At 36.9% G+C, this 27,964-nt stretch overlaps 1 protein-coding gene across 5 annotated transcripts; it reads left to right on the forward strand.

Annotated features, from left to right (window-relative positions):
• Positions 1 to 27,320, forward strand: LOC134627454 (synaptotagmin-2). 5 transcript variants are annotated; one of them, XM_063473534.1, is made up of 10 exons: positions 1 to 153; positions 259 to 318; positions 17,321 to 17,549; positions 17,667 to 17,827; positions 19,809 to 19,940; positions 21,570 to 21,737; positions 22,650 to 22,817; positions 23,878 to 23,995; positions 24,208 to 24,341; positions 24,482 to 27,320. In XM_063473534.1, the coding sequence occupies exons 3-10, from the start codon at positions 17,345 to 17,347 to the stop codon at positions 24,695 to 24,697; spliced, it is 1,302 nt and encodes a 433-aa protein (XP_063329604.1). In that variant the 5' UTR covers positions 1 to 153; positions 259 to 318; positions 17,321 to 17,344; the 3' UTR covers positions 24,698 to 27,320. The 5 variants fall into 5 exon arrangements, with proteins under 5 accessions (XP_063329604.1, XP_063329606.1, XP_063329603.1 ...); XM_063473536.1 differs by having other exon boundaries at positions 296 to 318; XM_063473533.1 differs by having other exon boundaries at positions 1 to 318.
• Positions 27,321 to 27,964: the final 644 nt, after the last annotated feature.

The raw sequence follows: 27,964 nt of genomic DNA on the forward strand, positions 1-27,964 counted from the left end.
TGGACCTGCACCGGCTCTGATGCTTGTGCTTATTTCAGTGTGTTAGAACAATGTTAATGAGTGTATCCTCTCCTCCCTGCCCGATCTGAGCACGCATTAGCAACAAACTGAGTCTCGTTTATGTGTGTCTTCTAGGATAGAGACCTCCCCCAGGTGACACTGGGACCTGCTACTACTTTTTTTTCTTTTTTTGCAATGTATTTCAAGGGTGGGATGAGTCAAAGGGCAGACTATTAAGACTTCTCTCATCTCTTTAAGAACATATCTGACCCTGTTTTCCGCTCTCCTTGGTTAGGAGGAAGCACATCTCTCTGCAAGGTAAGCTGCATTTTCCCTCTATGTCCAAGCATTCTGTTACTGGTTCTTTTGCTGTGTGGCAAGTTGTCACAGAGGCACCTAGCCTCATTACACACATCCTGGATGAATGTAGAAAAAAAAAGCCCTGCACACAGAAAAAGAGAGAATAAATGGCTCAGGGGTAATTAGAGCAGACAGTCTTAGCACTTCTCCTTTTAATGCAGGGTCTCGTATTAGAAAATCTGCTATAGTGGAACTTTTAAAGCATGCCAGTAAGTCCCTTAATGACTGGTGCGTAGCATCATGTAGCGCTGCAGTATAATGTTACATAATAAACAAAGCACGTATGAGTGAGATAGAACTTGAGAACTGAATTTTTTTCACTCTTAAACAAATATTAATTGACTTTCATTGGCTGATTATGACAAAGATGATTATAAACTGATTAACAGTGAGCGATGATTGATTTTTAGTGCGCAAACATTAAATTGTTATATGTAACAGATTTTCATTTGTTTCATTTTATTCATTTTCTCACTGTTTTGTTTTTGTTTCTGTTATTTTATTGGTTTGTTTTAGTGTGCGAATGCTCTATAGGGATGATGGTACTCAGTTTAATGTTATACAGTAAAAATACACTGGGAGTGTGTGCAAAGTCAAATTTGCTGAGCCAGCAAGAGTGAAGGGCCCACATAGAGTCTGCAGAGCTCAGTGTTTCAAATGAATCTGAGTCATCTTATTAGTACTTAGATTGGTGAATTTAAGTACTCCATTGCAGCCTTTTCTTTAAAAAAGATTAGATTTGCTTGGCTGAAGGTGATTGAAGGTAAAGCTCTCTGCATTACAGCCTCTGATGGATACTGAGTTAGGAGGCACATTCTTCATGTTAAGCCCCATATCTCATCTCCAATATCTGTGTTTTTTCTGTTTTCTTTTTTAGTTTCTAATCAATTAAAAGTGACTCACGTTTTGCTGCAGAAGAGGGGGAATACTCTCTTTTGCATCGTTTGTTCCTGGGCTGATTATGATGCGAAGGTGTGAACAGGTCAGGTGATGCCGTAGTCTCTTTACTCCCCAGGGATATTATAAGTACATGACAGGAACACTCCTCAGAGTGTGTGCCAAATGAGGATTTTCTTTATACATTAGCAGAGATGAATCAGTGCATGTGCAGGTGCAATATGTTAGCAGCTGCATACATATGGCGCATTTTGTGCTGCAATAGATGCTTAACAGAGTAACATCTTGTTTTTTGGTTTTTTATTTGGTGATTTTTTTTTAAAACTGATTAACTGTACATATCTTAAAAGCAATGGAAGACATGTACTCTTGTTTAATCCTAAGCATTCTCAATAAAATATGCATTACTTTTTATCCAGTTTCCTTAATGAAACCTCAATAACAACACTAAATATATTTCTGATTACACAGAATTTATACACCATGTAAAATAAAAAATATAATCACATATAGTTTTGGCAACTTTATGACTTTACAGCCACACATCAGTGCTGATTGCAAAATCTGAATAAACCTGGAAAACTAAATCTTGTAACTTTTATTATCCCAAGAAGTCTGTTTTTAATTTACTCTTTCAATATCAACTCCATTGATTTAAATCTGCACATGCATATTTCTGCTTTTAATGACATCATAATAACATTATTTTAGTTTTATTCAAATTGCATGATTCTTTTCAGGTGTATTTTGTTGACCCTTTGTTATCCATGGACATTGTCTGTGAAGGTTCTCAGTCATCCAGGTCATCGTAGTCAAAGGAGTTTGCCAAGAAAAGCGTCTGGACTTCTTTAAGTTGCTTGAAGACGTTTCACCTCTCATCTCAAGAAGCTTCTCGGATGAGAGGTGAAACGTCTTCAAGCAACTTAAAGAAGTCCAGACGCTTTTCTTTGCAAACTCCTTTGACATCCATGGACATTACATTTATATGCACCACTGACATCACATGTCATTTTTTTTCTATTCTCATCTTATTTCCACCCAGCTCTGTCATTCCATTGTTTTAAAAGCATTTAGACATTTATCTCTTACACACCTGCATTAGTTTTCTTTTCTGTTCGGTTTATTAATTGTACAGTTCTTATCATAAACTATAAAAACTGGAAGATGGTCAATGATTTCATACACCAGTTATCAACTATCAGCTATGCCAGTTAGAAGCTCTATCTTCATATATCATGGATGTATATATATCAGTACTGTGGCCTAACAGAGTCTAGAGTTCTTCTTTTAGTATTTTAAATAAACACAAATGACTAAATGTTGATTTGTTTGCTTTCTCATATCTTTTATACATCTCATCTGTATGACTTTTAAGATGGTCCAGATCAAGTTGCTATGGTGACTAATCAAAAAAGAGTGACATATTTTGAGATTAACAACAAGACTCCAAAGTTGTACGAGACATTAAAAAATGGTTCAACTACATCAGTTGAGTCATTTCTAAAATGTCTAAAGAATCTTTGGACTATGAGAAGAAGAGGATAACATCAGTTTGTATTGTTTTGCACTGCACAGTTTTTGTTGCTGAAGTAGCAAAGAAGCTGCATACAAAGAGGACACACAAGGACTTGGTGTGTTGTGATGAAATCAGTATGGCATTTCACTGGGGGGGGTCTCCAGCTGTAATTTGACGGAAGTAACGTATCTATTAAATGGTTAAGTGTTCAGTGTGATTTCCTAGTGACAGTGTTTTGATCTTTTTTTTGTTTGAATATCAAATCAGTCTTACAGAATTTATCATAATTTCACACAAAATGAGGTAGCCCACTGGCATTTGTTGTTCCCAATAACATGTATCACAACAATGCAAGTAATTTTTTTAATTTTTCCCAGAGTATCACATGGGCTCCAACTTTGCAGATTAGTATGAAATGTTTGTCCTCAGTTATTGGATTACTATGGCATTCAAGTTGGCACCATCATGAGGAAAAGATCTACACTGTCCAAAATTTACTTTGTGACTAATTACTACAAATCCACCAAATATTAGAACGCAACTATCCTACTGATGGTTTCCTTTGAGGCCTTGTCTCACTTTTGAATGCTGATAGCAAATGGGATGCTAACCATGTAATTATGAACATTTCTGATAAATTTTGTCTTTGCAGTTTGTAGACTAAGTGATTCGCAATAAATAAATGTATGATGGCTAAAAGTAATGCCATGACTTTTTCATGTCAGGGTGCTGATGTTAGCATTAAGTTCCCAGCTGCTGTTAACATAGGTTTATTGGCCCATTTCCACTCTTACCCGTACACACTCTTCCTCCACCACATTAAGTGCTTTTCAGGCCAAATAGCCTCAAATCAAAGTGTGATATGCATCAATGGAAACTTATCAACCAGACTCAGTTAAGGAGTAGCATTAATTGTCCAAATAAAATAGAAATTTTCTACAGGTTGTTAAATGGTTTTGAAAATTGCTTCATGCTTTATTCATTTTTAAATGTTTTTATTATATATGCTGATAATAAAGAACGTGAAAGAAAAAAATAATTAAAAAACTGGAGCTCCATTAGAGAAAGGTTGTGGGATCTTAAAACATGCTTCTATATTTCTGCCTTATCTCTTAATCAGAGGACTCTTTAAAAGATGCAACTCCACATGGAATTACAATTATCATACAGTGGGAGGTTGTAGGGGAATTAAAATATCCTTAAATAAATATTTTAAAATATTAAAATAATATGGTTTTAAATTTGCACGTTTTTTAATTCAATTTTTTTTATTCGAATGACCCTACTGGTCTATAACCAAATAAACCAAACAAACCATATTTCGCTGCATGCCATAGCAACTTAATGACTGAGTAAAAGTGAAATTACCTAAGCCAGAATATCACTAATGTTGTATTCCTGATTATAGACAGTTGTTTGTACTCAGCTCCTGATACTCTGAGTTTCCACATTACATTTCCAGGTTTGCATGCCTGGGGCACTTCTGCTGCTTGATGGTTCATGAAATGGGAGGCTGTTCTGCAGTCTATAATCCCCCTCCTGTCAACCTATATCCTCATTCACAGCCTGTCAGGTGCATCAGTGTACATGAAGCACACTCAGAATGATGTTTTTCATTTACAGATAGCGACGTTTGTGTGTGTGTGTGTGTGTGTATGTGTAGAGTGCACATGGACCATTTACTGGTACAGTGAATATAAAGAGTGCCATGTCACAGCATGACATTTGATGATTTTTTTTCATGTTGATAGGCAGCATTTTCACAGCATTTAAGTTAAGAGGAATGTTTTCCAGATATTGCTGTAGTTTTGCTGTGAAAGCTGCTGAATCAGTGTCTTTGCTGGTGCTGCAGTATATTTCCAGTTGAATTCCATCAGTTTAACAGATAACTGCTCAGGGATAATAGGCGAATGACTGGTCTGTAAGGATCTGTTCTGTGTGCCAATACACAGCGCCAATACTGAATCTGACTTCTTTTGCTTGAACTGCTTTCAGTCCGCTGGCAACACAGTCAAGAATACATCAAAGCTTCTTGTGGTCAGTTTAGGCGCTCAAATCAAGCTAAGCCAATCGATGCAGACAAGTGCAGATTGCAGTAACAATGTAGAATACTGCAAGGAATGAATGCAAAAAAGTAGCTCACAGCAGGGCATCCTTTTGTCAAACAAGATATTTATTATTTTTACTGCATTTACTATAGTCTGCTGGTCATTCAGTCTTACACTGGCCAGATGCAAAAGTCTGGAGCATTGCTGGAGCATTACCTCTACTACATCTATTACACCAAATATCTGATCATGCAAAAAAACAGAACAATAAAAATGATCCTCATGTCTTTTCACATATTGAGGCAGAGTGCAGACCTGTTTGTGAGGATTTGCTGATGAGAATTATTTTTAATGATGCCAGTTTGTCTTATCCTCTCTCAGCATCAAACCCTTGACAGATCTGGAAATTTGGTGGAGCAGAAAATGGGGGATGTTAAGATTGATATATGATGGTCTTTAAAGATTTTCAGATCTTTTAGATTTTAGCAGACTTATATATCCTGTAAACATTGTCCTGCAAAAATGGAAGCTCTGTTATGTATGTTTTTGAGGAAGAATAAGTGGGCAAATTATTGCTCTTTGTTTAATTAGCGAGAGTCTACAATGAAATCTGATGTAAAATGGTTTTGAGGCTAGAGGAAATGTAGAGAAGTCAGATGGATCATATAATTAGCTGCTTACTGAACTAGTGCTCCTCCTGGCTTCTCTTTACTCAGCACTGATTTGTCTTGTTGTCCCAGATCTATGCATTTGGACAACTCATCCTTCACTGGTGGTGTGGTGTATTCTCTCTCTTTTTTCTTCCTTCTTAGTCTCTAAATGGCGCGCCCCTCCTCCCTTCTACTCACAGCCTATATGTACTAGTGTAAAGTGCAGCATTTGATCCAGCTTAAACAATCTTAAATCTCAAACAATTGGAGCTAGAGATTGTGTGCTTGTTAGTTGTGATGATGGTCTCAGTTTTCCTTATGTACACACTGAATCTTTGTGCATTCATGGCGCTTAAGCAATGAGAACTTACAGATCCAGTCTTAGATGGGCCAGACTTCAATCTAAAACACACAAGTCCTGTCTTGTATTCAACCATGTTCATGGACTTTTATTTTTGACTTTCTGTTTCCACTCAATATTTGTTCTAGTTAAAGACACCAAAATGACCCAGTTGAATTTAGAAAATGTTTACAATGTAGATGCTAATACAAACTTTTTCTGTAACAGTCTCCTTCATTGTTTTCTTTAACACAATGAAAAGTTTACATAAGGGCGACCACACCAACAGAAAACATTCAACTATGATTTTAATTTCTCCACAAGATTACATGCAGGCCCTCTATGGTTGGTTTCACACTGGACCAGCTGGAGGGCGGCTCAGCTGTGATCTGGTATTATGTTGTTAGCTGTACCTGACTTAAAATTCCCAAAAAAGCAGATAAAGACAGATGTGTTGAAAAGGATCTAAAACACAGACCAGAGAATATGGCCAGCAAGGCTACAGATTATGACCACTTTGTCAATATTTGTACTATACTTGATTAATACCAGTTTTTATTGGCTTGCACAAAGAAGAGTGTTGGGATATTGTCACTTTTAGGTGTGAGACAATTTTTTGAATGAAAAAACAAACAAACAAGCAATTGAGTGCAAAACTTGCTGCTATGAGCTTTATAAAATTTCCAGAATATCATCAAAGACAAAAATAAGTACAACAGTAGAAATACTATCCATCTGACTTATCTGATATATAAAAACTTCTATATAAACCTATCAACCGAGTTGAAATATGTTCCTGAAACCCATTAAACTCTACTCTGCAATCTGTATCATGTAGCTTCCTTGTTTTCTAACTTCTTTAAAGAAAATAATCTATATTTTCTTTAAATGGCTTAAACTTACAAATGATTACATTTCATTATAACCAGGACATTAAGTGTAGATACAGCAATACTCGGTACTTTAAGTCTTCTATTTATTGTCCCCCACTGGGTATAATGGAGAGATGTTAAATTTAGATCTTTTAATTTGGATCTTTACTGGGGCATTCTTTATCATTTGCCACGTAGCATTTGTCACCACCAGTTTTTCCATTATTTATTTATATTCTTACTTTTGAACTGAAAACAGCTTCCTGTTGCAGCTGTAACAATGATGTAAAAGTGGTGAAACAAGAGAAAAAGTTGCAGAAAGTTAAGAAAAGAAATGCTGCAGACTCTGGTGATAATTATCAAAGTCTGTGAAATGTGAAAAGGCTTTTCAGTGACCCCTTTTATATTGTCACAGAGTTGTTTTTTTACTTGTTTTTTTTCATATTTACAGTTCAATATATGCTTAAAGTTCATGTAAAACATGTCTTTATTTTTCTATGAAAAAAATGGAGATAGTGGGTTTATTGACACCTTTACTGACCTTAACCATATTACTGTCTGTAAAAGTATTGTCAGTCAGAATTTCAATCATAATGCATTATCTACTCACAGTGGACACCATCAAAACAAAAGAAAGGAACTCAAAAGAACTAAAAAAATGTATATTACTGAAATGTTTACTAGACAAACTTCCATAACAAGGCTTTACAGATTACCCCCCAACTGAAGATCTGCAATCTGTTTTTTGTCTATCATTTTTCTTTTATCCTCCAATAACTTCCCATCACAGAGAAATAATCTGTGGGCGTGATAGTTGCAGTAGTTTGCCTGTAAGCTAATATACATGGATGCACACAGGGGAAATTTAGTGGAAAGATGCTTTGCGGTTATTAGCTTCTGTTAGCTTTGCCCATGTGAATAGGATTATTTTCCACTAGTAAGTTGATGGTAATATACTGCATTATAAAATGTGCCTTCTATTTATTCCGGACAGCCGAACTTGAAGTTTGATTTTATTTGGCTGTTGTTGTTTATTCATTCAAAGGACACGTATGTCTGTGAAGGTTCCCAGTCATCCAGGTCACTGTAGTCTAAGGAGCGTGGAAAAACAAAAGCGTCTGGACTTCTTTAACCTCCTAAGACTCGAACTCTTTCATGGCATGCATTTTTAATTTTTCTTTGCTATTTTGTTTGATTGCGACCTGATGAATTTAAAAACAAAGAATTACCAGATTTTTTTTTTTTACCGAAATTTTTGTTTCTGAGAAAAATGAGATCCACATATGAGGACATTCATTTTAAATTTTGATAGAACAGTGGCAGTATAATGTCCTCGTAAGTGGATATCAGGCCCTTGTAGAGGAAAAAATAAGTGTTTTGGTCCAGACATCCCAAAATGTGATGTCCACATATGTGGACACTAGGTCCTAGGAGGTTAAACTTTAAACTTAAAGAAGTCCAGACGCTTTTCTTTTTCCAAGCTCCTTAGACTATCATGACCTGGATTACTGAGAACCTTCACAGACATATTGCCATGCACTTTGGGAAGAATTCAAAGGACACACATTTCTCCTAGAGATCAATTAGCTGTCCTCTCATTCAGCACCTTTATACCACACATATCCAACATTATTTGTTTTAATTGCTCCCATGTTGAGTTTACTGTGCTGACATTTCTTTCATTAGAGCAAAAATAAACATGTGGACATTTATTAATCACTGCTGAACAAGAAGTTATCCAGTAGGTGATCAGAAAGACTCCCAAGACATTTTTAAAAGCCCCAATAGAAAAGAAATCATAATAAAATAAAATAAAAATAATAAAATGAGTCATGGCTGAATTTTTCTCAGCTATATCAGTTTCTGTGTCCTGTTAAAGTGTATACTCACTTTATCATGAAAATTTCACTATCACAGTTTGAACATTTGAAGAAAGCGGTTATTATTAATCTTAATAGTTATGAGAACTGAAAATGCCTGCGGTGAACATGTGCTGTTCTCATAACTTTGTACATAGATAAAAACAAAACACAGCCATTCTAGAAATTGGTACAGTCTTTGTGTTGTTTTCAGTCCTCCATTGTCAGTGTCCCCGAATCCACAAGAAACGTGTGGATCTGCCTTTGTTTGTGTCACATTTTATTGTACTGCTAGCAAATGCCAAGTACTTAGATCCTCCACAAATGTCAAATATGTATATGAAGCACAGGTGTAATTAATAATGTTTATGATGGCTGCTTTCCAGCAAATTGTGTTTGCAATATATTGACTGCAAATAAATACTATGACTTGAACGTTCAAGTCAAAAAGGGGAAAACATGTTAAAGTATTTTGCAGACTGTCTTCTACTTGTTCTCTCTGTCTACAAAATTTGTAAAATCAGCTCAAGTGATTTCACTGGAGTGATGGAATACACACTGATATACTCTGTGCCATCTTTGCTTGATTATCATGACCTGCATTGCCATATGTAAGAAAATCAGTAAATAAACAAGTAAAGTCTAGAGACTCACAGTCCACTCATTTTCTCTTACACTTCCTAATCTATTCTCACTTCTGCATTGGCATGGACAAACAGGGCTTAATCTTTATCACATTATAGTCAGGTTTTCCACATCTCTGTGTGTGTGTATCTCAAACTTTTATTATTCTTGTTAGAACATGGTGTTAGCTGGACCTGCTGACTATATGTGAAGCAGAGGAAAAATCGGTATGAATGAATCAAGGGGACCTTAAAATGTAAATGAGTTATTGTTAGACCTAGTCTTGTTCTCATGCTATATGTCAAAGTCAAAATGTCTGTCATAAACAGGGTCTGTACGAGTTGTGACGGCTGTGTTGACAGTCTAAATATATGGTGCATACCCTAATAGCAACATTCCCATTTCAAGTCCAGCTTCTGGCCTGCTTAATTATTTGGCTTTAAGACTTTGCCCAGCAGCCCTTTTGTTTTATTAATAAAGTGACTTTTTGTAACAAATTCATTAAAGTGCCCCAGTTTTCAGCATCTTCTTTCACTTGATCATGTTGACATTGATGGAGTTGTCAAGGCTTGCCCATCTTTCACTTAGATGAATGACATCATTCCAGCTACTCGGTGTAAAGTGTACACACAAACACACACACACACACACACACACACACACACACACACACACACACACACACACACACACACACACACACACACACACTGTCCCCATGCTGACCAACTGCTACTTCTGAGACACCCAAACACTGCAAGTGATGTACAGAGCCAACTACAAGCATATGGTCTTTTCTGTGTATTGTTGCCTGTGCTGCAGTAATGACTGGCCAGAAGATGATGACTGCTTAAGTGTGTGTGTGTGTGTGTGATAGAGAGAGAGAGAGAGAGAGAGAGAGAGAGCGAGAGGGATAGAGAGAGCAGGATACAGTGTATGCGTGTGTATGAGTGGTACACAGAGACATGGCTGGAAGGAAAAATGCTACGACGACAGGCATAAAAGATGAAAGAAATTAGGAAACAAGAAACAAGGGATGGCAGGAAGTAGAGGAAGAGAGTTGCTAGCTGACTATTGGACAATCTGCCTTCTAGCTTCGTATTTCTCCATTACACCCCTGCATTGCAGCACTCCCTGCAGGAGCCGGGAGAGGTGCAGTTTTTTCCACATCGTCTCTGCTGCCTCAGAGGAGATAAGTCATCTCAACAAAAATGTCCCAGCACAACTCAGCACGGGGAACACGTTGTCAGCAGCTGCCCTCTGCATATGTTTACTATGTGAGGCTTTGATAGTAGCTGTGTTGCTCTTATTGACCTCCTAATGTTGCACAGTGCTCAGGCCTGACTCATCCACTAGAGAGCAGGGATGAATACTAGAAAGGGAGGGAAAAGTTTATTCATTCACAGGTGCTCATAAAAGAATGCAAGAACCAGGGAGAAGCTGAGTATCCCACAATGCAGTGGGAATTTCAGTAAACCATACTGTAAAAGCACAGTGTTTGGGGGGGTTAAGGGCAGAATGAGAATTTTGCAACAATCTAGTCACACTGACTGAAAAATATACTGTAACAATTTTAATAAATCTTTAACACCTATTTTAACATATAGCTTTTTAAAAAAATCCATCCACAATCTTTTAATCTGACTGGTATTATTTTATTGATTGAGCATTTTGTTTTTGTTTCATTGTTTGTTTGTTTTGGTTATTTTGCGGCCATCTTGTGATTTCTATTTCTTGATATCTATGGAAGCTCTAATGCTAATATGCTGCTAATATCAAAAATAAATAATTTATTAAAAATAAATTTCATAAGAATAAAAAAGCAAAACAGTCACTGAATTCTCAGAAGAGGTTTTTACAGCTTATTCATATTTTCCCTGGTTTCGTTAAATTGCTCTGCCACGAGGTGTCAGGCCATATCGGGTCACTCCAGAGAACAACCAGAAATCAAGTAAGAAAAAAAAAGAAGGACAATAGGCATATCAGTTTCATGAAGGAGCCCCATGCAATCTAGGGCAAGGCAAAAGAGTGTCTTAAATAAATAATTAAAGATGAGATAATAACATAAGATATACTTTATCATAAAGAAAAAATAGATTGTATAATATCTAATAGTCTTATCATTTACTACAATCTCCTTTATTACAATGGCTTAACTTAAAAACCTTAAAAAGTGCAGACATCACTACTTAAGCAGTAGTAACTTAAATGCCCTATATCTTAAAATATCTTACACAAATCCATGAATTGGCCATATAACCCACCTAACCTCACCCTAGCTGCTTATTTTCTTCAAAGCCAGATCATTTCTGCTCCCATGGCCCCACTGCACAGCCATTTCACTCTACCAATCCATTAACTTCTAATTAAAGCATTAAGCTTTTAAGATGAATGCAGCATTTTTTAATTCACTCCTAGAGCGAAAATGTTAAAATAGTCTTTTGAAGGATAAGTCTTTTGATATTACGAGAAAATCACAAAAAAAGCAGGAGAAAACATTAAGGCCTATTCAAGCATAATACTGTGGTGACTTATCCACAGTTTAATATTCTATCTAAAAAGAGGAACACTGTGTCATTTTTTTCCATAGCTAAATGCATTTAGCAGATCAAAACTGACCCTGCAAAGCAGAGAAGACAAATGTCTCTGGGCATAACTTTGCAGTTCCCAGAAAGAAAAAAAAAGAATATGCTCTGTGATGCAGCAGTTTTATATGAGATTCCTGCCCTCCTCTGGTAGAAGCAGCTAAATGCACTGCAACCTGACATACTGCAAGAGTAGCCACATCAAGCCAGGCATCAAACAGATGACAGCTGAACTTAAGCATTTAGAAAGGTATTTCCCCAAGGAGAGCACTGAAAGAAAAAAGTTTTCAGGCAAAAGCAAGAAAAAAAAAAGTTAAATGCCAGAATTGCAAAGAGTTCAAACATGTACAAACATAAATGCTTTAGGGATGTTGAACATTTGAAACCCATTTATCATGCAAGGTCGAGCTACAGGCACCTAAAGTTTAATTTTTAAACCTCATATGTTTACTTCTGCATCTGCGTAGGTCTCTGGCTCAAACAGCACGTTTCATTATGTAATAGTTTTAGCTCAATACCGTGGGATACGTTTTGTTTGTATTGTAACTCGAGAAGATGCTTTTGTTATCTCCTCACTTCTAATCATCACTGACAAGTCTCCTGAGGGATCAGTGAACACCGGACAAATAGGAGTAATCACTCTTTGTTTCAATTATTCACTCTGAATGACTTAACAGAGATGGGGTCTATTCAGAGGGTTAAATCATACTTCTGAGATCAGTTGTTAGCAACCATTTAATTGCATGGAGTAGATCTGATTTAAAAAACAAGAACAAGCAAATAAAAAACTGCACCGCCTTAAGACTTTTTCAGCTGTCCTAGTGCATACTTTTGCTTTTTATTCCTGACTTGTGCAGGCTGTGGCTTTATTAACATGAACCTCACCCTAGAGTCTGTGCATATTGATCTTTTACAACTGCCCTCCAATACTAGACCGTAGAGTGGCATGCTGCAATCAGCTGTGTGAGCAGCATCACAAATGAGGCTGGGGGAATGAGAAAGATGGAGAGAAAGAGGTAAAGAGGTTGCGTACATAAGTACATTGAACAGAGAGACAGAGAGGGTGTAGGGAAATATGTGATGGGAGGGTGGAAAATGGGGGAGATGGTGTGCATTGGACAGAGGAGGAGGAGGAAGAGGAGGGGGAGGAGGAGGGGTGTAGTGCTGCAGTGGAGAGAAGTGAGAGGAGACTGCAGTCTCTGCTTATGGGAGAGATCAGACTATGTTACCACAGCTCTGAGGAACTGTAACCCAAACACTTCTTGATTGGATGGGCCACCCCACGAGGGGAATACCACATTTGACTGGTGAGTTTTGTCTTGAAGATCTTTGTAGATTAAAAATGAGTTAAGATGCACAACTGGACCACAGTTATCTTAGAGGAATCTTCTCTGCATTTTAAACTGGGTAAACCATATCAAACTGCTATGGTTGCACTGTATTCTCCGGACCTGATTCTACTTGTGAATGGGGATGTGTCAGAGCCTGTTTTTTGTGACTGAGTGATATCGGCCAGTGGTGAGCTGCCGAAATCCAAGGGAGATAAGGACTGAGTGCTAATGGCACAGAGGTAGAAGGTAGGCTAAAATAAGAGGGGAAGGTATGGGCATATTGCATTCTATTTCCATTCAGTCACTTCTCTCATCACTGCTCTTCTCAGTGGAGACAGAATTAACTTAGGGAAGTTCGGGTAGTGGAGAAAATAATATTTGACTTAATGTTAGGCTTTTTTTGAACATTGCAGTCTCAGATGTGCTTCATTTTAGGGGTGAGGACGGGTTTAGAGACAAATGAAAGATACGGGCAGGCGATGAATATAATGTTTTTGAAGAACCTTTGCTGGAGCAAAAACTTTATTCATAACCATTATACATTTCAGCTCAGTGGGAGCAGTCTGCATTCATATCATGTCATGCCCACCACTTGGGCAGTGACTTGACACTGGCCTTGAGCCAACTGGTTATTTGATTGGTTGGTCACTTCAGCTATAGACGTTATCAGTATTGCTTAGCAACAATGATGTGCTTGCCCACAGCACATAGACCACCACTGTATGTGAACAGTGCACAGTCTACCTTACAGCAATAGAAATAGTGCACATGTTGAAATGCAATACTTATCGATCTGTGGGCTGCAAATCAATTAAGATTGGGTTATATCATCATTATGTTTGCCATATTCTGACAGTTCACTTTTACTTTGAGGTACTGATATCCTTAGCTGCGTACCACTTCCTTTGATAATGACACATAAACTCGCTGTAGCAAATCTCTGTATGACTAGAGGAACTTTTGTGGATACAGTTGAATACTGTAAATGGTGATATCTATAGAAAAAAACATTAACATCTAGCTACTGTGCATTCATTTAGTGTTTTTAGACTATGATAGTTCTGTATGTGCATCTACTATTTGCATAGCTGAGAACAGCTAGCAATGAGCCACAATGGCTGAGACTCCTGAAGCAATTAATCACAGTTTGACCAGACCTCTTCTTTGTGCAAGCATTTCTCTAACCAGGTGTTGCGAAGAATTATGGGGAGCTACCGTACAGTTCAAGAAAGACAATAAACTGGATTCACGTTATATGAGGAGGACATGTATGTACATTTCACAGTAATAAAAGTTTGATAATTACAGTAGAAACACTGTAAAATAACAGTGTAATAGCAAGCAAACAGCTGATAAAAAGCTGATAGTATTGTACTTTAAAGCTTACACAATAAAAAGTACAATCTTTTTTTTAGTTATTACATTTTTTATAGTACGAAACTCGTACAGATCACAGTAGATCAACTGAAAAAAAGGTGTAACGCTAGCAAATTTAGTTGCCAGTACTAATTCTATACTTGTCTTACATCCATAGCATGGATATAAAACATTCCTAATGTGCTTAGGAATTAAAAACATATGTAAATCATGTTACATTTTCCTTAGTTGCTTAAACACATCTTAATTCCGTGACCTTTTCTCTTAAATTGCTTTATTTCTTTGAATTCTTTACCCTGGAGTGGAAAACAAATAAACATGGAAACATTAGCAGAGTGACAAAACAAATAAAAGGTTGTCAAGCTGCCAGTTATTCTTAAGCACTATGCTGAGTTTGTGAGGCTCATGAAAGAGTAAAGGCAGCATCCAAATCATATTATTTAGTTTTAAAAAAAACGTATCAGTCAGAGTAGCAGCTCCTAGAAATATATCACACTGTGGTAAATAAGTAGTCTTACTGACACAATTTAAACCATTATGCTCCTGAGATATGCGTAGTAATCAAATAAATGACTAAATGCAATAGGAAACAATCCTGTCCCAGCACTATAATACAGTTATTCATAGTTAATTAAAACTAAGCAGGTGTTTTCAAATTCATCTAGCGATCTGCAGCAGTTTGACAAACAGCAAGCCTCAATTAGACAAGAGCATTGACATTTGTGCTCAGCAGTAAATGTTAGTGTTGTTGCTGCCACCAGCAGTCATGCAAAGAGCAAACAGAGAATGCATAACATAATGCTCACTTGGGGCTGAGAGTTAAATTGGAGTTGTCATCTGTTAAAAGAGGGCCCTTCTGAGAAGACACTCATTTTATTAGAGTGTGTTGGGAGGTGAAACTGATTTAGATGACTGCCTTCTTATGTTATTTAACATCACAGCTTAGATCTCCAGCTACCTCTAACCCGTTAAATTCAGTCTATAAAATTTCAGAATCTATTTTAAGATTGATCTTAAAACATTTGAACTCTTAAGGTGGAACCTTCAACTATTTATTGGTCTGATCACTTCAAAACATTGATTAGTCGGTTATAAATAATAAAAATAAATACAGATTAGTTGGTTGGTAGAAGAAAACCCCTATTACCAAAAGTATTCAGTCATTTACCTTCAAATGACTGAACTTGAGTGACATACATTCTTCATCCATAGGGTTGTGTGATGCCGGCCAAACATTTGCAGCTAGAACAGCTTAAACTCTTCTGAGAAGGCTTCACACAAGTTTTACGAGTCTGATTTTTGTGGGAAATTTTGCCCATTATTCCAGAAGTGTATTTGTGAGATCAGACACTGACATTGGACAAGAAGGCCTGGCTCGAAATGTGAACTCTAATTCATCTCAGTGGTATTTTGTTGGGTTGAGATCAAGGCTCTGTGCAGGCCAGTAAAGTTCTTCATCCATAATTCCCTTTCCACCAAACTTTATACTTGACACAATGCAGTTGGACAAGTATCGTTCTCCTGCCAACCATCAAACCCAGACTCACCCATTGGGTTGCCAGACAGAGAAGCGTGATTCGTCATGTCAGGGAAGGTGTTTCTGGTATTTTTCCAGAAAAATAGATATGGTAGATATGGTTCTGTCACATATAATAAGGTCTGTCTTAAGGACCTCTAAAGCTCACTCATCATATATATTTTTAAGTAACAATACTCCGTGGTTTGACAAGCAACTGACATTTGCTAATTTTGAGTTAGCAGCTGTTTTCTTCTGGTTCAAGTCATTAAGATAAGCTAATTATTCATTTCTAATGTCTCTCTTTATACTTACCTGACAAAATGATGCTGTTTATGTATCGATTATTCTATAAAATCATTTAACAATTGTGCCACCATGTACATGTACAGATGCTCACATATATTGAGGACTCCTTTAATTTTGGATAACTTTTTAGACTCTCCTTTAGGTCTGGAAGATCATTGTGTTTTAAGGTGGAGGTGTAATCACCTCAGGTCACAGTTTCACACACACTAAATTCTCATATCATCAGCAACATCAAGGGCTTTCAACTTCTGTGACTTGTGTGATGAGTGTGATGAGTCGCAGATGAAGCATTGTTTTCATACTCCCCATCTTTCACAGAGTTGAGAAAGCTTATTGCAGCTCTCAAGGTCATCATCACTCAAACATAAAATTAAAAATTATAATGGAAAGCTGAGGTAAGTCAGAATAAAATCAATTTAGCAGCTTTCTGGAGTTTTAGATTACTAACTAGGTTAATAGTTAGCAGGGAGAACCAAAAATCATGCCACCAACTGCAGTGGTCTTGACTGATATGTGGAAAATTAATTAATTTTTTTAAGTGAAAGTGTCTTTCTAACTGTCTGATCTGCTAATCTAGTAGATACTCTACCGTACCTGGAGTGATTATTCGGCTATAAGTTGTACACAAAAATGCATTTCAACAATAATAACCTTTAAGTCTTGTCCATATATGAAGTTAATCACTGTTGCATTTCACCTTGAAGGTGAGGGTTGACTCCTAGTGGACATTGTTGGTTGCTGGTGAATAGGTAACCTAATGTATTTACCACCCCTCTTAAGAAGTTACTTCAATCTTTTGCCTCTGTTGTTGGTGCAGATGGCTAAATTTGATTGACGTTCCATTATGACTTCCTGAGTCATAATGGAAAGTGAAAAATATTGAATGTTGAATTAGAATAAAGTCATTATGACTTCCTGAGTCATAATGACTTTATTCTAATTCAACATTCAATATTTTTCACTTTCTTTGACAAATCTTCCATGATCCCACTAAAGCAATTTTTGTTGCTTCATATCTGATCTCTTTGTGTTTCAGGGACGCTGTGCCTAGTCTTTGACAATGAAGTTCAACTTGTTCAGACGGCCACAGGCCATGGCAGCGGCCGAGCCCACCAGTGCCCCTACCATGACCATGGCTCCCACCTCAGCTGCCATGTCCACCTCAGCACCAGAAACTTCTGGCTCGAACAATACAGAGATCAGCAAGAATGACATGTTTGAGGAGATCAAGAGCAAATTCTTAAATGAAATTGATAAAATCCCATGTAAGTAATGCTGCAGAGCTTTTTACATCATTCCAAGCATTGCAAAACATTAACACTTGGCAAACACCAAAGTTCCATTCAAACTCAACTTTTCCTCGTTTATTTTGAAATCAACAGTGCCTCCGTGGGCTTTGATTGCCATTGCTGTAGTGGCAGCATTGCTAATCCTCACCTGCTGTTTCTGCATAATCAAAAAATGTTGCTGCAAGAAGAAGAAGAACAAGAAAGGAAAGAAGGGAAAGGATGGCTTCAACATGAAGAACATGCAGGGTGGTGAGGTATGATGCCTCGCGCTTCCTACACGCTAAAGAGTCAAGGTTACAAGATGCATTGGTGAAATTTTGTCGCTTCTTGTCAACAATAATTTATTATTCAAGTTGTTATTATTTATTATGATAGTTATTGCCCAGATTTTAACAATGTTGCTAACTAAATCTGATCTTTTACCAGCAGCTTTTTTAGCCCAGGCTGTAGAGGACACAAGGAGAGCTCTCTTCCCCTCAATTTGTGTTGTTGTTGTTGTGGTTGTTTAAACGTGTGACGTATTCCATTGTGCTCCATGGTGAAAAACGGCACACTTTATTGCAATGTGGCAAAGAATAATGAGCAGAGAATGTTTCGTCAACTTACAAAACAAAGCTTATCATATTAAAAGGTAATGAATGAAAGGATGAGGCCGGCAGAAAGATCAGGAAGTTGTGAATCAAAGTGCAATAAAGTGAAGGATAAATTCTTAATTCGATGGGCTAAACAGCTTATATTAACATAGACTGCCCTGTGCTCCACTGACAGTTAATTAAAGCAATCAACTGCTTGTGTCCACAATGTGAAATTATCGCCCTGAGCCTAAAACAAGCGTGTCATTTCTCATCATGATTGTGGTGGTGGTGGTGTTGATTGCCTCTCTTTTTGAAGTGTGTTTGGTGTCTTGTGAGTTGAATCTCTTCCTCTCTCTGCTCTCCTCCTTTTCCGCTTTGTGTCTGTCTTGTGTGTGCCTCGTGTTTCTTGACTGTGGTGGACTCCTGCTCTACGGTAGGTGGATAGCTCATGTCGATGCTCTCTGGCCCCCAGGGCGGAGGGGGGTTTCATGGAATGAAAGTTGTAGCTTCCTTTGCTATTTTTTCTTTCTTTTTTTTAATTTCCTCCCCATTACTTTGTAGTTTTTTGGTATGATAGCTTGAGAATGTAACAATGGAAAGCTATGATGTGCTCCATAAACCCCAGAGAGGAGAGTCTAACCATCTAACACATTGTTCTTGGGACAATGTTACTGTAAATCACACCAATATGGAAAGTATTGGATTAAAATATGATATGCAAGACTGTTAACACTATTAATCTGTGCATGTGATAAAGGGCATGGCTGGTTGTTTGGGAGACATGGAAACGGTGATGATAAAACTGCATGGTGAGCCAAATATTTGCAAATCTCTTCGTTTTATGGTAATACTCAAGGAGGAGGTAGGATGTGACGACACTGGATGACCCAAAGAAAAGATTACAAAGTCAAGATCACTTAAGTTACTTAATAAGAAAAATCATATTGAAGCAGTAAGGCTCTAAAAAAATTCAAATAGCTAGCTGTGCCCTTTAATCCTGATTTAGTTTTGTAATAATGGTGAGGTGAGGTTGCCACATTAATTTAAAGAGATGCAAGTTAACAAATTTGAAGTCTTAAAAATAAATCCTATAAGATAAGATACATCCCCTTGCCCTGAATATTATGTCATATTTTTATTGATTAATATGCATTTGTTCTTGCTGTTGAGAGCTAGTTCCTTAGGGGTCTATCCAAACCTATATCTCCTCGCTCATTTGTTAAGATCTAAGGCCTTTAACAACAAGAAATTATTCTTATTTTCAGTTTCACTATTAGGATGTGGCATTTATTACCCCTCTTAGTGGAACTAGCATGCAATGCCTCCACTGACTCTGGCTGTCACTGTACTGCTGAAGCATGTCAGATTTAAGGACTTGCCCACTGATCCACAAACACTGAGACAATCATTTCTACAGTTTCTTAAAAAAAAAGTAGGGATACCGATTACAGGCAGCTATGTCCTTGTAAATGATAAATTCCTGGTTTTTATCATCAGGTGCTGTGCAGGTAAGCAGTAACCAAAACATGTATCTCCCACATAAAAACTCCTGGAGCTCCAGTGTCTGTGGCATGCTGGCTGTTATGGGGAACCCTGTATCCTGACATTTTATACTCTTACCTTTAACATAGCTTTTTGTTTTGTTACCTTTACACTGCAGAAACATCAGGATGACGATGATGATGAGGGAGAGACTGGACTGACAGAGGAAGAGAAAGAGGAAGAGGAGAAAGAGCAGGAGAAACTGGGGAAGCTGCAATACTCTATAGATTATGACTTTGAGAATACAAAGGTCTGTGGTTATCACATTTTGTGAACTACAAAAAAAAAGCTCTAGAAATAATTAACAATTTTGGAGGGAGTGTTTCATGTTTTCTGCTATATTTAAATTACCCATTTGAAATTTTTTAGTGTTTAAAGACATGTTTAAATTAAAGAGTTAGATGACCCAATTAATGTCATCTTCAGTATGGAACTCGCTTTAGTAGCTTGGTTCTGTGTAAAGATAATAAAAAAATGTAAAGTTATAGTAATTAAATGAATGCTTTTTCTTGTTTATTTAACCCAAAGTGCAAAGAAAAAACAAGCTTTTTCTTTCATGGGTGTCATGAATGAAACATTTTCTTTACCTGGGAGATGCATAGTAGCAATAATACCACATAATGCCACTGTGCTGAGTAATCCAGCTCATAATAGGGGACTCTAAAGGTGCCAAAATACTAAAGCAAACATTTTAATTGAAAGATAATACCATAAGATTTCTCTAGTTCATTACTTACATTAATCCAATTCCCAGAAAGCTGAAACTGTTCGTCTGGACACAGTGTTTTTAGTGGGAGAAACATTTTTTCACTCATCCAGGCCACTTCTTCAGTCGCATTCCTCCCACCGCCACCCATGAGCGGTATCAACTTTCTGGGATTTCCTTACCTGGATCCATCAAGACATTAATCAAATATTTGTATTTATTTATTTTTTGTAAAGTCTTCTGAAATTTCACATTCAATTATGCAAATTAGGCATCATTGCCAGTTTTGAAAACTTTTCTGGAACAGATATCTGAACATTGGTAAGAGTGAGATCAATGAGACTCGGAATTCTTCTTTCATTCTTTTGATGTATTAAAGTCAAAAGTTTTTACAAAGGGGATATTGGATGGCTGTTTTTTATTACTCCATAAATCAGAAATTACTGTCAGCAGCCAGAAAAAGAGTAATTTTCCATGACATTTTGAGGAATAGAGAGTTCCCTAATTCAGGCTTTGAATGATATATGAACAAACACCAAATATAAACTTCACAATTTTAATAGCAACAAAACCGGACAGTTAAGTTGATGTTACTCAAGGTTTACATTTACATACTATACAAAACCTGAACAGGAGTATGCAGAAGATGAACATTGTCAGTAAGACCACAGTTATTTTTAGGGCTGAAAAGACAAAAGAGGCTAAACCTTAAAAGGGTAACTTGTTATAGTGGCTTGAGGTAAATGAAAAAACATTTATCTAACCTTGGTACTTCCAGCAGCTTAACTGATTACTCAACAGCATATGAGCAAACCTTCATGTGCTCAATCAAAATGCCAATAATTCACTAGATATGAAACACAGCAGAGGGTGAAATGGCTGTATTTTAAATGTATCTGTAAAATATAGACAGCTAAAATCTGTATTTTCTAGCACACAGTGTAATACATTTTTTTTAGAAGTTATCACACTGTGACAATTGGATGACACTGAGGAAAAGCTTCTGACATTCAGTTTGTCTCCAGTCAGCTGAGACGCTTGTGGTGATGGATTGCGAGGCTTATATAACCAGTCTGAGGCAGTGACCCTCAAAGAAAAGTTGCATTTTTGCCTGATAAAATTCTGTTTTCACTGCTCCTGTTGCTTACATACACCCTCATTTTCTCCACACAGCTGACAATTGGTATCCTTCAAGCTGCAGATCTCATGTCCATGGACTCAGGTGGAACCTCAGACCCTTATGTTAAAGTCCTGCTCTTCCCTGACAAGAAGAAGAAGTTTGACACCAAAGTGCATAAAAAAACACTGAACCCTGTCTTCAATGAGACATTTGTTTTCAAGGTGAGTCTTGTTCTTATATGAAAACATGCAGCTGTAAAAAAAAAAGAAAAAAAAAAGAAACATAAATCTTATTTGAACAAGTTTTTTTTTTTTTTTAAATAACACAAATAATTATTGCAGCCTTTTGTGTATGAAACTGACAGTATGTCAGGTTTGTCTGGCTCTGTGTGTGTACCCACTGGCCTATGCAGCCTACATGCTGCTCTTAGCTGCTCCTAGCTAATAAGCCCCGCTGAGACTTTGCAAGTCTCTCTGGGTCAAGCTGCAGGCGATACCAGTCTGCAAAATTTTAAAACTGCAGCAGAAAAATGTCTTATTGTACAGGCTGCCCTTGCATCTCCAGATGCCTCCCATGAGAATTTCACTGTCAGATTTATTGTTTCTCCATCAAAATTTATTCCAGATATTTTCTTTCTTTTTAAAACAGAAGATGCTTATTTGTTTTTTATTTCATGTATGCCTATGCAGGTTGTAGTAGAGGTGTCCTCATCTTCATTTTCACATAAATTTCAGTGGGTTGGAGTGTAATAACTTATTTTTCCTAATATGTTTGTTGTTTGCATTTGAGAAAATAACCGTGCATTTCATTTAGTGCTTTTAGGGCATATTATTTGTCTGGTTTCTCAGATTATTTTCTCTGATAATTTGTAATTTAACATTTTTAGTTCACTTAGTTTTTTCCATTTAGTTTTGATTATTGGCTGTTTTCTGTATAGCAGCTGCTAAACACTATACATTTGTAAGCAAGTATTTGTATCATTTAATGAGGTTTTTTTTTCAGTGGGACTAACTCGCCCTTTTCAAGAAATCCAGAGGCAGTTCATGTGAAGTTTAATGACATTAAAAATAAACCTATTTATCCTGTGACACAGATAAATACAATCTATAACTGACAATGTGTTTCTTGGTCAGGTACCCTATGAGGAGCTTGGTGGAAAGACCTTGGTGATGTCTGTTTATGACTATGACCGATTTTCAAAACATGATGTTATTGGAGAGGTAAAGCTGCCCATGAACACCATTGACCTTGGACGGCCTATTGAGGAGTGGCGGGATCTCGAGAGTGCTGATCAAGAGGAGGTGCTTATTGAACTGATTCATTCTGTGCTTTTTAAAGAATAGACCATTGATATCCTATACTTTCTGAGTGTCAACCAACACTAAGAAAAAGCCCAAAACCAATTATGAATTGATGCTACTATCAAGTATTGTCTGTCTAGACAGAGATCAATTCTATCTTATTTTTCTGAGCCACAATGCTCCACTGTTGACCAAAAATCAATTAAGAACACATTGAGCTGCACCATTGCACCAGCTTACATGTTCCTTCATTATGATAAATGGTTCCACTATAGTTTGTTTCTTGTTGGTCTTTCATGCTGCTGCCATGAATACTTATTTGAGCACTAACTGTGTATCAATTCAGGGTTAAACACAGTTAAATGTAGTTCACCATAAATGCTCCCTCTTTGTTTATTTGCATTTAATTTTACTTGGAAACTACAGTTCGCATTATTTCTCGGTAGAGCTGAGGGGCTTGATGTTGACTCGGTTGGAGAAGTCAGCAAGATTTTTATGGCACTGGTTGATTATCCTATATTTAATATTCAGAAATAATTCAGCTCATTGATTAGTTTGCATTTCTTAAAAGATGGAATTTCATAATAGTGCACAAACATTCAGACACATATAGAAATCAAAGATTTTATTTATGTCAGTGGAGCAACAAATTTCTCTCCTTGCATTTCTACACCTGTGAACAATGATGAGATAGTGAGATAGTTTGCTTGAATAATTAAGGAAATTATCTCACTTTTTTAAATTTATCAGAACTGATTACATACATAACCTGCTAGTATCTGTAGTCTTTTCCAGTGTCTTTTTCAAGGTTATCCCTGCCCCCAGTCATCAATGTGGATTTTCAAAGTCTAAAAGCTCAGAGCGATCATAAATCCAGATAGAGGGGTTTTATTCCAAATAATGTCATTGTTGCAGCAACAAAAAACCCTCAGTTTCAGTCTAAGATTATAAATCTTGATAAATAACAGCTATGTTTTGCACCCACCCATCACAGAAAATGCAATTTATGAACGTCCGATGAGTATGTGTGCTTGTCATTTCTGTGTCTCTTACTGCTCAGCCTGAGAAACTTGGAGATATCTGCATCTCCCTTCGTTATGTCCCCACTGCTGGAAAACTCACTGTCTGCATCCTGGAGGCAAAGAATCTGAAGAAGATGGATGCCTGCGGTTTATCTGGTAGAAAAACCCCCCACATAATACTCTCTTCCTTTGTGAATTTTCTAGGCACATGCAAGAAAATTCAATTCGAAGAGAAAATTCAAAGAAAAACCATTTAAAATACAAACAAACAAACAAACAAACAAAAAACAAATTAAAAAACACTAAAGGTTGTGTCATTGACAGAATAAGTTTTTCTCTTTTGTTCATCATATTCATGTTTTTTCCAGATCCTTATGTAAAGATCCAGCTGCTCCAGGGTGGTAAGCGTCTGAAGAAAAAGAAGACTACAGTAAAGAAGAACACCCTAAACCCATATTACAATGAATCCTTCAGCTTTGAAATCCCCCTGGAACAGATGCAGGTACAGTACAAGTCATACAACACCTTTTGGACTTCACTGATATGTTATAATAGCTCATGAATGAATCTCCACTACAGTTTGAATGATGAAATGCCCAGAAAACAGATAATTGATTAAATTTTCTCTTGCTGCCTTCTCAGAAAATCTTGGTGGCAGTCACAGTGTTTGATTATGACAAGATAGGTAAGAATGATGCCATTGGAAAAATCTTCGTGGGCAGTAAGGCTACTGGCTTAGGTCTGAAGCACTGGTCTGACATGCTGGCTAATCCACGCCGTCCCATTGCCCAGTGGCACCCATTGCAGCCAGAGGAGGAAATTGATGGCCAGCTGGCAGCCTTGAATGCAAAGAAGTAACACGCCTCACCAACCAGCTAATGCACTAACTCAGAAATCCAATCTTCATCCCTACTTTGCATGAATTTCATGACTTCACACATGACTATTTGTCAAAAGTCCTGCTCAAAAAAAATATATTAAAAAAAAGACATTGTAGAATATCTGAAACTCTTTTTGAGCATCACATTTCCCACATTAATGTATGCTGAGAAGAATGGTGTTGAGTTACCGGGTGACTGGTTAATGAATGATCGACTTTTAGTCTTTCCTTCATTTGAAGAATCTCATTCTTAGGGTGCTGACACTTTATGAAAGTATTGGTGAAGACAATGCTGGATATATAAAAAAAAGGCTTTAGTTTAGTTTATAGAGCATGCTTTACTTACCTCCCCACTGCTCTGCGTGCACCACGCCCAGTATTGTATCTTGCTAATAACTGTGCTTTAACTTGCAATAGAAAGTACTGTAATTTGGGGTTATTTCCTGCATAAAGTTTGTCTTAAGTCTATCAATGTGAAGAGATTCAAGTGCAGATGAATCAGGTTGAGATCAATGAATGCAACAATCAATTCTGGAATACATATGACATTTTTCTTGATTTTATCAGCTCACATATGAGATGGTGCAAACAGTGCAGCAGAACCATATAGCAGGGATGATGCAGTTGTCTGACTTAAGTTGCTTGTTTTGTGTTGCCACGAAGGCCCATCTATGCATTTAGCTTCAACCCACATTTCTGTGTCTTCAGACAGGTGTAATGTAAGACAGGAATACAAGGGTGCCTTCCTGATATGACACTTTGAGAAGTAGTGCAGGTTTTATTGTTTATTTTAAAGTGGTTGAATATTGTTCAAAATGTGTCGGGGACACTGTGAATGTGCCATTTGAAATCTGGCTATGTTGACCACTTGGATGTAAAACCTTACTTATCCATTGTAGAAGTAAGGCACTAAAAAGGATTACCAATGATGCTGAAAACAGTACTGACTATGCTTCTTTGATTTCTGTTGTTTAGTAAAAGACAGTGCCATTTTGGTCATTATGTTTTGACATTCATTAAAACGATTCCATGTCATTGGCTGATGTTGTAGTTCTACTGTAATTCACTTCAATATTTCTGTAGTTTCTGCTGAAACAACATGAGGATTTCTGTCAAAGACAAAATGTTTTTATAGATTATTGAATTTGAAATGTAAGATGTAGCTTTGATTTTTAAAAGGAAGTATTAATGAGGTTTGTAGAATCTAAACATAGCAACTGTATCATCAAACATATACAATACACACATCCTGGACCATCTGCTTGAACCAAATAGAGCTGCAGAGTAGAGCATGTATCATGCCTCGCAGTATTTTGTCTTGTTTGAATCACTCGGTCGGGACACAAGCTTTTTGATCCTGGAGACAAAGTGCTGCAATATGGTGATGTTGAAACTTGTAGGCAAATTATTAGTGTAATGTCTAGTGGCTTGGAAGCAAAAAAAGGATACAAAGAATTGATTATTATAAGGGAATGACTGAGGATAGAACATTTAAAATGTTGACATTTAAATTCCACTGAATTTACCAATGACCTGATCTCTTTCCTGTAGCAGCTCCTCTTAACTAAAGAATCATGACTGTCCCCATATTGGTTTCTTTGAGTTAAATGTAGACACAAGTAGGATTAAAATTGTCATTTATTGCAGGAACCAAAACCCCCCAAAAAATAGCTTTAGAAAATGGATGACACTTTCTCTAATCACACGTGGTGACAACCTGAACCTGAAAATCTTCCTAATTTACCGGGAGGGAAAAGAGTCAGTATCACTTTCTTATTATTCAAATCATTGTAACTGAAATCATTATTAATGACAACTAATTTCTGGCTTCAAACACTGTCTAGAGCCTCGCTGTTGCTGAGTTTCACTGCTTACGTAGGTAATTTTGGATTCTGAACTGGCCATGAATTGATGGAACTGGACACATGTCCAGGGTTTTACCCCATCTCTTGTGGATTAGCTCCAGGGATTGGCTCCAGCCCACTCATCCACTCAACCGGAGTTGATACATTGATGTTGTCAGTGAATTCTAAGTGAGACAAAATCAGGGAATCGGTGTTTTGTGAATTACTTTCTTTAAATCAAAAAATCCAAAATCAGATCTTGGGAGGCCAACACATTAAAATATTTTCTCAGAATTTCAGAAACTGGAAAAAATTAACTCATAGAAATTTGTGTCTACATTGAGTGCTTTTAAATGTCAACATAGATTTTTCAGGACATTTTTATAAGGGGGCAGTTTGTTTAAAAAAAAAATGTTAAGGCAGTCGTTCGTTTGCATCCACGTCGCCAGCAGAAGTATCTAATGGTGAGCAGCGGCACACTGACAGGTTCATCCACAGTACTTCTTTACAATTGTTAACATATGCATCCCGCAAAATTTGTTAATAGGCTACAGCATGTATTTACAAGATGATGTAAATAGTGGCATGTTTTAAAGAGGAACCATAATTATATTGTGTATGTGTGTTTGTGTTCTGTGTCATTTTTATAATAAAACAGAGTATAAAAAAGGATGCACTGACTGCAAAGTGTATGAATTTCTGCTGAATGTATGTCTGAACAATCCATGTTTGGCTTACCAGACTCCATGAATGCCTCAGTTAAAAACACAGCTGATTCAAGTGTCACATGGAAATCCATTGCGTTTTCATCAAACTGCATGATCGTCTGATTTTCCGTCATTGTTTTTATGTGTCTCTATGCTAGTGTGTTTTTTCCTCAGGCTACAAGTCATGTAATAATTGTTCGTTTCTGAGTGTATTAATACATAGTCAGTTAATTGTATATATTTCAAAACAGGAGAATACTTGTTGTCTCCTTAATTTTCTATCTCAGTGTACCTAAGTGTTTCCTTCATGTACTCCTGCCAGACGGGTGTCAAGTCTTAGTTAATCAAATGTCAGTGCCGTACATTAGCTAACTGACTTGTAGCCCCTTTTTCGTCACACTTCATTAAATTGTACCTCCTCATCTTGTTGCTTTTCAAGCAAATTAGCTTTTATTTAAATTGGAGGATAAACTAAACTGAATTCAGTTGTTAATTCATTATTCAGTAGTGTTTTCTTTGCTTCATAAGTAATTAAATATTATTACAGCATACCAGATTATTGATGCTGTTCTTTTAAGTAGCTACCATCTAATAATCAAGCAATCAATATTTTTTTTTCATTACAAATGCCACTGTATGAACTAATATACTTTAACTAAGGGATTACAATAGGATGAGTTGGTGTTGTGTTGCT

The sequence above is a fragment of the Pelmatolapia mariae genome, linkage group LG5 (genome assembly GCF_036321145.2).
Source record: "Pelmatolapia mariae isolate MD_Pm_ZW linkage group LG5, Pm_UMD_F_2, whole genome shotgun sequence".
NCBI classification, from domain to species: Eukaryota; Metazoa; Chordata; class Actinopteri; order Cichliformes; family Cichlidae; genus Pelmatolapia; species Pelmatolapia mariae.

Excerpts from the sequence above, each read along its gene's own strand:
- LOC134627454 (XM_063473533.1), top strand. The coding sequence starts at position 17,345 with ATGAAGTTCAACTTGTTCAGACGGCCACAGGCCATGGCAGCGGCCGAG. Across the intron at positions 17,550-17,666 it reads TGAAATTGATAAAATCCCAT|TGCCTCCGTGGGCTTTGATT; the intron begins GTAAGTAATGCT and ends TGAAATCAACAG. Across the intron at positions 21,738-22,649 it reads ATGAGACATTTGTTTTCAAG|GTACCCTATGAGGAGCTTGG; the intron begins GTGAGTCTTGTT and ends TTTCTTGGTCAG.